Source organism: Sinocyclocheilus anshuiensis, unplaced genomic scaffold (assembly GCF_001515605.1).
Source record: "Sinocyclocheilus anshuiensis isolate Anshui unplaced genomic scaffold, SAMN03320099.WGS_v1.1 scaffold222, whole genome shotgun sequence".
In the NCBI taxonomy this organism is placed as follows: domain Eukaryota; kingdom Metazoa; phylum Chordata; class Actinopteri; order Cypriniformes; family Cyprinidae; genus Sinocyclocheilus; species Sinocyclocheilus anshuiensis.
In genome coordinates this window covers 2631120-2644255 of record NW_015542408.1, presented here as the reverse complement: position 1 = coordinate 2644255, position 13136 = coordinate 2631120, and the positions used below count along the sequence as shown (strand labels likewise).

At 36.2% G+C, this 13136-nt stretch overlaps 1 protein-coding gene across 1 annotated transcript in view; it reads left to right on the top strand.

Annotated features, from left to right (window-relative positions):
• Positions 1–13136, top strand: part of LOC107693166 (kinesin-like protein KIF26B) — a 110144-nt gene that overhangs the window by 44038 nt on the left and 52970 nt on the right. Inside the window, exon 4 of the mRNA XM_016492451.1 lies at positions 6801–6970. Coding sequence (XP_016347937.1) covers positions 6801–6970 — 170 coding nt within the window. The remainder of the gene's footprint in view (positions 1–6800; positions 6971–13136) is intronic.

The following is a 13136-nucleotide window of genomic DNA, read 5'->3' as shown; positions in this document are numbered from 1 at the left end:
GGCTGGTTTTTGTGCACAGGAAGCCGTTAAGCTTGCGTTGGAGAGTCTCTCCGATAGTGACAATTACCCTGGATGCAGGACCTTGCTATAAAAACAGTTTGTGTGCCGCACACAGAGCTCTGACATTCCATGTGGACTTTGTCTTATCCCTTATAAAATCTCCTCAAGGAGGGCTCTTTTCTAAAACCTACATCCCTTTCTTTGGAGGAGGAATGTGGCTCCCACCCAACGGACACTTCCAGCTTGTGTCCATGTCTACATCACAGGCCCATATAAAGGCATGACGAGGCAACTTCAGTCTTGAATATGTTTTTATATAAACTGTTGAATCTGTTTATTATTTCAAGAAAAAGTCCCTTGTTAAACTGGTTCCTTGGCTGGAGTTTATGCTATGGGCAGAGAGCATCTGTAAGGCATAGGGGGTCTCCTTTGCTCTGTCAAGAGCTATTAAATTGATTCATTCAAAGAGTCTCTCTACTTCATAGATTATACACAAACTGAATACAAATATTTCCTATTTTACATTCATCAGGTCAAGCTAGCTGGCTACTCGCCTACTCCTTCATGTCACAATCAATGTAAATCTTGCCAAAATAAGAACAGGAGAATTGCATGAGTCACCACTGACAACAATATGTGTCTTGCTTTAATGGTTGCCGTATGTTTGCAACTGCCATTCGGAATTGGATTGAGGATGTCTATGGCAATTAAATTCCCAAATTTGAATTTGATTTAAATTGAGGTAGCAAACATGATGCAGAATTGCAATTTTAATTTCTATAAGAATGTAAAATTAAAATGAATTAAAATGTAGAATTTCAAAGAAATTGTCAAAAGAATTCATATGACAAATTTTTTACTAGAAAAATGTAAATGTTGACGACAAAACTTTGTTTGAAAAATAAAAAAAAGTGATAGAATGATTGATGGTTCGACAGATGAATAGACAAATAGAAAGATGATGGATGGATGGACAAATAGAGAGATAGACTGAAGGATAGACAGATGAATAGATGAATATAAAGGTGGATGGATGGATAGATTTATGGATGGATGAATGGCTGGAAAAATAGAAAGATGGTGGACGGATGGATAGATGAACAGAAAGAGATGGATGAATGGCAGATAGACAGATTGATTGTTGGATGGATGGATAGATGGATGGATGGATGGACGAATAGAAAGATGGATTAATGGACGGATGGGCAGATAGATTGATTGATGGATAGATGGATGAATAGATGGATGGATGGATGGATGGATGGACAAATAGAGAGATAGACTGATGGATAGACAGATGAATAGATTAATATAAAGGTGGATGATGGATAGATTTATGGATGGATGAATGGATGGACGAATAGTAAGATGGTGGACGGATGAATAGATGAACAGAAAGACAGATGGATGAATGACAGATAGACAGATTGATTGTTGGATGGATGGATGGATGGATGGACAAATAGAAAGATGGATTAATGGACAGATGGGCAGATAGATTGATTGATGGATAGATGGATGAATAGATGAATACAAAGATGGATGGATGGATGGACAAACAGAAAGACGGATGGATAGATGAATAGAAAGATTGATGGATGGATGGTAAATACAGAAAGATGGATGGATGCAAACAGATGGAAGGATGGAAGGATAGATGAATGGATTGGCAGATGGGCGGATGGATGGATGGATAGAAAAATGAATAGACAAATATAAAGGTCGTGGATGGATGGATGGATGGATGGACGAGTAGAAGACGGTGGACGGATGGATAGATGAATAGAAAGATGGATGGCAAATAGATTGAATGTTGGATGGATGGATGGATGGATGGACAAATAGAAATATGGATTATTGGACGGATTGGCAGATAGATAGATTGATTGATGGATAGATAGATGGATGAATGGAAAGATGGATGAATAGATAGATAGACAGACAGAACAGTCCGAGTGTTTGATCTGGTCCCACAAGATTCTCATGGTCAGAGTTTTGGTGGGTCTAATCTTGATTGTGCCAGTTGTTAAACAGCATGGTGGAACAAGGAAGTCATTTAGGCTGTAGATGGGGCACACCCTTCACCTCACTCTAATCACGTCTTCCTTTAGACACACGTCTCTCAGCTCTCCCTTGTTCTGTCTGTTCTTCTCCTCCTTGAGCTGAGCTCTGTATCTCCCTCTCCATCTCAATGAGTCTTTTGTGACTCCTCTGCTTTTGGACGGATTGGCAGATAGATAGATTGATTGATGGATAGATAGATGGATGAATGGAAAGATGGATGAATAGATAGATAGACAGACAGACAGACAGACAGACAGACAGACAGAGACAGACAGACGGATGGATGGATGAATGGAAAGGTGGACAGATGGTTGCAATTCAGTAAATTCCTCTTCCTTCATTCAAGCTCCAATTTAGCTTCCTGTGGAATGTGGCCATTCAAAATTCAATTTTTCATATTTACACTAACTACTGTACTGTACTGTACTTTTTTATACTGTACCTGAAAAATATGTGTCATCCCCTTAAGCATATCCCATGGTTTTATTTTTTTCTGTAGCCCATCTCTGGTGTGTTATTCCTATCCAGGACTGTAAGTCCTGTATTCCATCCCATCTGAATTGAGAAGTGAATGTGAACTGTCACACATAGATATAGAGAGCGCTCAGGGGATGGTGAAGAATAGTTAACATATCCAGGAGAGGAGTATCCAGGCAGTGCAGTGTGTTCTGGCTTTAATTATGATGAATGAGGAAGTCTCTTCTTGTGGGTGTGAAGGGGGGCACTGGGGAACGGGGTGGAAGGAAACCTCCACTCAAGGGCTTCTTTTAGATCTTTCCATTCCTCTCTTGGGTGTTTCTGCTGTATCAGGAAATTTCCATTCTCAGAAATGTTCTCTACCTTCCTCATCCATCAAACCTGCACTTGGCCCCAGTCTCATGTAAACCTGGAGCTGGTGCAGTCACATGGGGGGGCCGGCCTGCTGTTGAAACATGAAATGTGACATCCATAAAATTACAAGTGCTGGATACTGATTTCACACACGCACAGGGACGTACTTGGCAATTTGTCATCTGTGGTGAAGTTGCTATCATTGTGCTCAGGGCATTCTAATATGCTTGAATAAATCACTAGAGTAATATTTTCTGCAATATTGAGAATCCTCACTTTAGTATTTGCAATTTTATAACATACTAAGGCATTATATATCACGTTTATCTTCTCAAGATTTAAAGTTCATGAAATTCAGGATCCTCTTGATTATCTGCATTTTGTTTTCAAAATAAGACTTGATTAGCATTAGACATTTCTTTGCATGTATATGTACAATTTTTATTTTATTTTATTTTATTTTATTATTTTTATAATTAAATAACATTTTTTTTTAACATTGATTGTTCCTAAACTATAATCCATTTATTTTATTTTATTTTATTTTAATAACACTCTTATTAGGCATGGTTCTTTAACTGTTTTATTTTATTTTATAATGTAATAACAGTTTTTTAACATGCATTGTTCCATTTATTTTATTTTATTATTTTTTATTTATTTTTATTTTTATAGTTTAATAACACTCTTATTAGGCATGGGTTTTAAACTGACCCATTTTTTTAAAATATTTGTTTATATTTAAAAATATGGGAATAGCGTAAACATATACCTTTTGTTCATATAAAAATACTGTAAGAAAACTGTCCTACAGTGCATTATTTGCAACTGGAGAACTTGGACAGAAGACTTGCCATGTAGCCGGCTATCTGTCGATCTTTGAATAACCTTTATCTGACTGATATCAGAAATGCTAAGATTTTTAATTTAGCTTTACAAAGCCATATGGACCAGCAAAGCAGTATGAAGGTCAAAGTCAATGTCAAACAGTAGAACGTGGATGGATGGATAGATAGATAGATGGATGGGAGCATTACATTTGGGCAAACAAAGGGCTACTATCAGACAGAGGAGAGAGAGGAGAAGTAAATGAGAGAGGAGAATGGATGGAGAGATGATGGGAGGATGGGCAGAGAGGTGCAATCTGTGCTGTTGGCACTGCTGGTATTTGATGCTCCTTCTTCTCATTCCTGCACAACAGATGGCAAATCAGCCGTCGGTTCCCAGATGATCTGACTGGCTGTGAGCAGGGCTGAGTCGTTTCAATGCCGCCATGAGGATAGAATTGCCTCATGGAAAACAAACATTCATTGAAGATTCAGAAGTATTTTTATAAAATCCATATTGTACACTTTTATTGCATTATTTAGTTTTATGGAGATTTTTTTGCTACTGTACCTTTAAAGGAATAGTTCACCCAAAAATGAACATTTGCTGAAATTTACTCACTCTCAGGCCATCCAAGATGTAGATGAGTTTGTTTCTTCATCAGAACAGATTTGGAGAAATTTAGCATTACATCACTCGCTCACTAATGGATCCTCTGCAGTGAATGGTTGCTGTCAGAATGAGAGTCCAAACAGCTAATAAAAACATTACAATAATCCACAAGTAATCCACACAACTCCAGTCCATCAAATAAGGTCATGTAAAGTGAAAAGGTGTGTGTTTGTAAAAAACAAATCCATCAAGTTGTTTTTTTTTTTTTACTAACCTTTGCTTCCGGCTACCTTTGTACTCTCATTCTATTCTCATGATCTGACGGCACCCATTCACTGCATATGTAATGAAGTGATGTAATGCTAAATTTTTCCAAATCTGTTCTGGTGAAGAAACAAACTCACCTACATCTTGGACGGCTTAAGTGTGAATACATTTTCAGCACATTTTCATTATTGGGTGAACTGTTTATTTAAGACTTGTAAATTATCTGTCATGATTGACTGTTTCTGAATACTTAATAGGCTTATATATGTTAATTTGCTCATGATTCTGGCTTCGAAACACCCATTTTTGCAACTTAGTTTCCATAATTGTTCTGGCTTGGCTTAGGGAGGGAGATTTGCATGATCAGAATTAGATAATGACTTTTTAATATTTCTCATATTGCCCTCTGTAAGCCTTATAGACTGACCCGTTCTTCAGTATGTCGTAGGATAATATTGTTTATGATGACCACTGTTATATAAATCTATATTACTGATTTTTTGTTGGCAAAGGATCAATATTGTGTTCATTATTAGCTGCACATTATCAGGTTTATTAATTGTTTGTGGTTATTGCCGTGACATTTCGTTCCATACGTTTTACTACAACAGCTACTGCAGTTGTCAAATGCAAACACACCTACTGTAAATCCAGTGCTCGGTCACATGGATGTCTGCCCAGACCAATGCAGTGTTAAGGAACTGTAACGAGTGCAGACACTGCTAAATATACCTGTCAGTCATGTGCTATCATGGAGTATTTTAAGACAGCTGTGCGTTTTGCCACCATACCTGCAGCCAGACTGAAATAACACATGCGAGGCTGTGAAGACACCATGAGCCTTTGGCTGTGAACAGCTCAGTTTAGACTCTCATTCTCTGAGGTGTGAAAGTCACTGTTGGTACTGGTTGGCCTGTTTGCAGAAAGTGTCTTTAATTTGATGAAAGAGGCTATGCATATTTTATTTTATTTTATTTTACACATAAAGCAGATTATAACAGAAATCATATTTGGGTGTTTCTTTAACTTCTGCCACTTTCCCCAGGGATTCATTTTTCTTACAGTTTTAACACTTAATTTTTATTTATTTTATTTTATTTTTGTAAAATTATTTTTAGAAATTATCATTTTATTTTATTTATTTTATTAATACATTCATCATTATATTAAAAGTGCTATAATAATAAATATTATTATTATTATTATTATTATTATTATGCATACAATCTAATAATAATAATGTAGTTTATAATAAATATAGCTCTAGTATGTGTATAATAGTATTTTTTAAGTACAATAGTGTCTTGAAGAGCATGGTCTTGTGAAGAAAAATCAAGGTATTAATTGTGAAATATGATGTAATTTTATGTATTTATGCATTTAGCAGTGAAATTAGCCTTAGAAAAAAAGATGAATAATGCTAAAAATGTCATTTCCATCACACAATGTCATTATACAATATATTTGGTGGAAATGACGCTTTTGTGAAAATGTGTTAATAAAAGAATATGTAAAATACATAAAAATGATCTTGTGATGCACGTTTGTCCAATGCTGGACATTTTAGTGACAAATGCACAGATCTGGATTCTCTCACTGTCCATCCAAGCTTATCTGGGTGAGACTTTCCTACATTTGTGAAGCATTCTGGGTAAACACACAGAGGGCTGCTGGTTCACTGTACAGCAGAGCTCATCCTCCTCAGGGACTCGTGTGTCCTTATTTGGGGCGAAACGACAGACCCCGGCCCAGAGCAACAGCAGTGCCCTCACCATCTATTTACAGCTGGGCCAGGGGAGGGTGTCTAGATTATTTCCAAATCTCCCTGAGTGGGTCTGGCTGAATGCTTGTTTAAGAAAGCCGTGGCGTGGGCCCTTCACAGCGCAATTATCAGGACTGTTTCTCATGACTCACGTCTAAGCTGAGTTGTTTATCTGAAGGCCTGGCAGAATCTGTGCTAAACTTATTCACCGCCACTGCGTGACCCAGGACACTTTCCAGAGACGCTGCTGTAGTTCAGACACAAACAGAATGAGTTTTCACCCCTTTTCCCATGCATATCTGGGAAATAAGAGCCATGGGGGACATAAAATACTGAGCTATATTGCATTTGTTTATCTGTAAATGAGAGCCATTTGCTCTCATTTAGTTGGCCGTTTTGCAGATTGTTTTTAATACCCATGTTTACTTGCATACAGATTTCTCAGATGGTGTCAGAAGGCAACCGGGAGGGTCTAAACGAAGCTGCGCTCAACCGCTATAACACCGACCGGCCCAGTGCATACAGCAGCCCTGCTGCTCCACCTCCTGCCCCGGTCACCACAGCGCCCTCCAGTGGCACCTCCGCTGCTGCATCCTTCTTTGCCAGGTAAGACTGGGTTTGATGTCACATGACCTCAGCGGACTGCGGTTTGTTACAATTCTGTGCTACACTTTTAAAAACAAAGGTTATTTTTTGGCATCTAAGGTTCCATAAGTCACCTACTTTTCACATCCATAGAACCTTTCCATGTCACAAAATGTTCTTTATAGTGGAAAAACGTTTTAAAAATGTTCTTCACACTAAGAAAAAATGGTTCTTTTAAGAATGTTTCACAGAAAGGTTCTTTAGGGAACCAAAAATGATTCTTCGAAAACCTCCAGGAGTGTTGAATACAATCTGGACATTAGCACTGTCATGTGACCTACAGTGCTATGTTGCTGTTATGGCTTCATCGGATAGTAATGTGCCCATTGGATGCATACTTGTGAATCTCAGCTGAAGTAGTACGTCATATGGTTATTTTTGGTGTACTGTTTCATGCATACTGCATATTTGGCAACATAAGCTCAATAGAAAAATGTGCCTCTACCTACATGTTTTGCAAAACTACAAAAAACATACATAGAAATACAATTCACTGCAGTTTCCAGATTAAATGAACACTAGTGGCAGTAAAAAAAAAAGTATTTTATTCCTTGTCACATAAATTCTGAGAACATGGGGCAGATTTTCAATAATAAAGACTTACTTTCGTGCATTTTTTGCACAATACTGTATTATGACCTCAAAATGCTTTTAGCATAGTGCATGATTTGTAAACTAATAGATTTTCGCATTTGCATCACATAAGCAGCTCCATATGTGTGGCTTTTTTTGACTTAGTAAACTTGCTTGATAGCTCACCTGGTACAGCGTTGCACTTGCGATGTGTAGAACTCAGGTATGAATCCTATAAATCATGAGTCACGATAAGAGAATTCAAAGATCTGTTGAAGCTAAAATGGCATGGTTTCTTCAGCAAATGCATTTTAGGTCATGTTTGCTGTTGTTAACACTATCTGATAGGTTTAGGGTAGGGTTTAGTTTAGGTGGTAAGTTATTTTCAAACTCAAAACCGTATTAAAAATTGTAGTGCCAATTACTAGACATTTATACATTTTGTAATAAAGTTTTGCTAGATTCATCTGTTTTCGGTAAAACTGAACCTGTTTTTAGCACGACTTACTGGACATTTGAAAGTCAATTTAATTTTAAAAAATCACGAAATTTGAAAGAAATATATTGATATATATATATCAATATATATATTGATTTCGATATATTAATATATTGAAATATATTGAAATGAAATTGAAAGAAATGCAATATCATTTTGTAGAAATGTTGCTACAGGTCCTTAATTTCAATGAGCCTGGTATTTGAACATACTACTCATCCAATGTATAGTTTTTGACACAATATAATAAGGACGTACACACACTGTAGTACTGTAGGATCACATATGAGATGAATTAGTTCAAATTAAAATAATCCATTGTAGCATGAATATTAATTTGCTCAGCTAAAAAGTATGACTGCTTTCTGTGACACTTGGTCATATAATGTTGTCCAATGAAAAAGCACAATACCAATCTCACCATGTCACCATATCCAACCAAACAATCTGATCACCAGTGAGATTTATTCTGGTAGCATGCTAGTTTTCTATCAGGAGTCGCTGAATATAATTTAAAAACACATGATTCAAGTAGACAAGAAATAGATTTAGAGATAAATTTATTGAATTTGATCTACTTTAATGAGTCCTTCCTACTATAAGAGAGTGCAGTGTTAAGAAATGACAGCTTCCCTTCAACAAGCTGCTCTTCTTTAGCATTTTACACCATGGTCTGAATATCTGATGAGCTTGACGCACATCTGCAGCCAACATAAAAACTCTGTCACTTCACAGTCATACAGGGGGTGTAGAGGGATTTGGGGTCAAACACTGAGAGTGTTTGCATGTCCTCTCGAGTTCGATCCTTCACTCACACTCATCGTCACAGCTGTCTGTTGTCAACAGGATATTTCTCACACATGCAAACATACTTGCACAAATGCACAGGCACTGGCAGGTGTTGTCATGTTAATGGTGTCATATGAGATGCTCTGATCACTGGGTGACTTTTTCCCATAGCTGTCTTTCTATAAAGAATCATCTGATCTGGTGTGAATCATTTGTTGCTATGATTGTGTGCATTGTCTTTTGAAACAGGCATTATGTCATACTGTACTATGGGAAAGACATCCTTTCCTCTGTCAAGTGATTCGTGCTCTGGTCTGTGTCGCCCGGTGGGGCCATGGGAAGGGGCGAGGACATAGATCATGGGCTTTTATCAGAGCTGGAGTCGAGGAGGAGAGCGCTGGAAGATAGCGGGAGACGAATGGCTCGTGTGAAACCTCAAAACCTCTCGTTTTCGTGAGAGCTTCTACTAAATCAGGCCTTCTACAGCAGCTGGATTTTATGAATTTATTTGTATCAGAGGGCTACAGCTGTGGTGGCACTGTGATTTTTATCTTCCTCTCCTCCATCTTATTATTTGTGCCCACTATGCCAAACGACAGGCCAAAAATGAAAGGAAGAAATCTCACCTTTCAGTTAAAGCTATTCAGGGTTTGTGCAGGTTTTATGAAGGTCATTTGAAGACCTTTTTAAGACCAAGTAAAGAAAATTTAAGGGAACACAATATAATATGTCAGCATATTTTCTAAATGTAAATGTCTAGGGAGCAGAAAATTAGTTCCAACAGATCTCCATTACTTTTTAATTCATTTGACAAAAAAAGCTTAACTAGAAAATGGAAGTAATGTTTACTGTACTTTCTGATCACACTATAAAAAAAGACAGAAGTCTTGTTTTCTTAGAAACTGATCAAAATTAAGTGAGTTTTTGATTAAAGAACAAGAACAAATATTTGCCAACAGATTTAAAAATAATAATAGTTCAATGGGAAAACATATTTTCATACATCATTGGCAGATATTTGTTCTTTTAAATATAAACTCACTTAATTTTGATTAATTTCTCAGAAAACAAGACTTCAACTCTCTTCGTATACTATACATGTATCTATACTATACATACATGTATCTTGATTTAAGGCTGTTTAGATATTTGTGTTAAAAAACAAGACAAACATACTGTGCCTTGCCAGCAAAAACATAGCCTTGTCTTTATGGACTACTTTGAAAAATATCTGAGCCTTAGAATTGTCATAGTAAGTTCGATTTTATTAAATGCTATTTAAGCTTCTTCGTCTTCTTCTTCTGAGACAAAATTTGGACTGTATCTTTTCCTAGAGTTTTCATGCTAGAACCACCATTGGGTCAGACCCTCAGACTGGTCTGACTTGGGTTGCTATGTCTTTTCTAACTGATCCGACTCATGATTTTCATTAAACAGAATGATGAAAACTATGAAAAGACCCATAGACTTATGTTGAGGGGGTCAAAACTTTTGTACAATGAGACTTATAGAGTGTTGAAGCTGTCTATCACTAGCGAAGCTTAATGACTATCAAGGACAACATGCTATATCATACTAGCAGCATACTAAAACATGTTAGCAATATGCTAATCATATTAACAACATGCTAATCATGCCAATAACATGCTATCAGCATGCTTATTATGTTAAAGACGTGATAACAACATGCTAATCATGTTAAAGACATGATAACAACATGCTAATCATGCTAAAACATGCTAACAACACACTAATTATGTTAAAACAACATGTAAATCATGGTAAACTATGTTAGAAATATGCTAAATCATGCTGCAACATTCTATGAAATGTCTAATCTGTCTATCTAAATTTTCAAACTTCAGTTTTTTTCCAACTGCTTCAAACGTTCAGGCTAGGTTTATCAAGCCAACTTCAAAGTTTGTTCACAAACTTTACTCATCTAGTTGGTGAATTGTGATTTGAGAAGGTCTACTTTTATGAATAAATAAATAGCTGTCCGAGGGTGTGTTTCCCAAAAGCAAATTCTGATTGTAAGTTGTGTTGTAAAAAAACATAGTTCAACTATTCAAAGTTGTGTGGTTGGAACTACAGCTCTTGACCTGGTAGTTTCTGGTTAGTTTGGTGTGTACTTAAATAGTTAATGCTCTTGAGCAACATAAGCAGGCTAATATGCAGTAAAATCTAGATCGTTCATTACATATACACATTTCATTCTACATGTTTAGTGTAAAGAGAATGAACGTTTTTCGAATAAGTTATTACTCCACCATATGTGTGACAACATTCAAATGATGGATGTGCAACAGTTAGGATACCACAGTTTGGGAAACAGCTGATTAGCTAGTTAATAGTTAAAGAGGCTCCAACAATGCCTCATACTATGGTGGGTAAGCAGTGAGTTACATAGCTGTACAGGAAAAGCAGGACTTTACCAGTTGGACACCAAGTGAAGCACTGTGATGCAACTCTGAAGAAATACCCAGCCGAAATTCTTTCACACGCTTTGCCAGAGAACATACCCTCAGCGTGTTTCTAAACGGAGATTTTAACATGGCTTTGAGGTATCACTAATCTTCCTGTCACAATCTCAGACCTCTGCGGTTTGATTCGTTGTCCTCAGGTGAAGGGAAGCAAAGCCCTTTCGGAAGTGAAGATATGTGACAGTAGTGCTAACCTCAGCTTCAACTTTAGTAGGAAACACGTTTCCCTTTGATATGTCATTTGGGTGATATTAGATACTAATCTAGCTCACTTTAAAATTCAGACATCACACTAGTTGATATGTTAGACTGAGAAAAGTGTGCTAGAGAGCTAGAAGGTGTGTGAGTGTGTAGAGTAAAAACAAAGTTTACTTTCTTAAAATATGATTTATTGGTGCATGTTATTCCAAAGAAAGACTTTGTAATCTTTAATTAAAATGCATTGACTTGCTCTACACATGAAATGCCTCCTAATACACACATCTTTATGGAATATGGAAGTAAATGAAAGTAATGGAAGTACATGTTTTGACATTTAGATTATATTTGTAGATGGAGAACAAGTGTCAGGTCTGTGATAGAATCCCTCCAGCTTCCTGATAGGCTGTTTAAATCACTTTAGTTGTCTGTTGATGATGGTGGCTGCTGATTGGCTGGTTGTTTTATCCAATTCGCTCACTGACAGGTGCCTGGGAACATGATTAATATACTGTTCAGATGCTAATGTCATTCCATTTATAGTTAATATTCATGAGAGGTTTCAGTTTCTCCTCATTTGTCCGTTGTTTTGTTTTACATATCTCATAGCCGTCTATCAAATGTGTCGATGGGCCGAAAACATTTACAGTAGAAACCATTTGGCAGCGCCAATGTTTCTGAGATGTAGTACTTGGTTTTACATGAGGGATAAACAAATATGATTAATGACATTTAGCCTCATCTGTAAAATGAATTGTTATACTGCTTGTGCGCTCTTAATCCCTGAGAGGGATCTTACTGTAGATGTATTGCTCAAACACTGTAAATGTTTCTTTAATGCTCAGATCACAGAGAGGTTAAGAGGCGTCCAGTGTGATTTACTGGCCTCATATCAACCATGCTGGCAGAAACCAGACCGAGTGAATGTACTATATCTGTGCTTTTCAACTGGTGTGCCACAGACAGCAGGACAAAACAATAATGAATGCAAATAACTATCTACAACTATAGTTTTAATTATGCATAAATAGGAAAATAACAAATACATAGGCTTACAAACCAGGGTTATTGTAGGTAACTAAAGCTGAAACTAAAAATAAATTAACTAACTAAAATGAAATGTTAACTGAAATAAAATATAAAAAACTTTTTTTTTAATCTCAGCTAATTGCCAATGCAACATTCCTAATTTCAATTTAGTTTAATTTAGTAAGTTGATAAAATAACTAAAACTAAAACTAAAACTGATATAGAAATTAATAAAGTGAAAAAAAAAGAATAGAACATTATAGAATAGCCATACATAAAACAAAAACTACTGGGAAAAAACAAACAAACAAAAAAAGCTACTTTTACTAAAACTGGTAAAAAAAAAAGAATAAAAAATAAAAATAGCTTATATATATATATATATATATATATAAACTACTGAAAATGAAACACAACTAAACTTACTAAAACATTATCTAAAATGAAAAAAATAAACAGAAAAAATATTAATAAAAATTAGCAGCTCTCAATGATACTAAAATAACAAAATTTCAAGGAAAAAACATTTCTCATGTCATCTGTTGTTATCATCAAA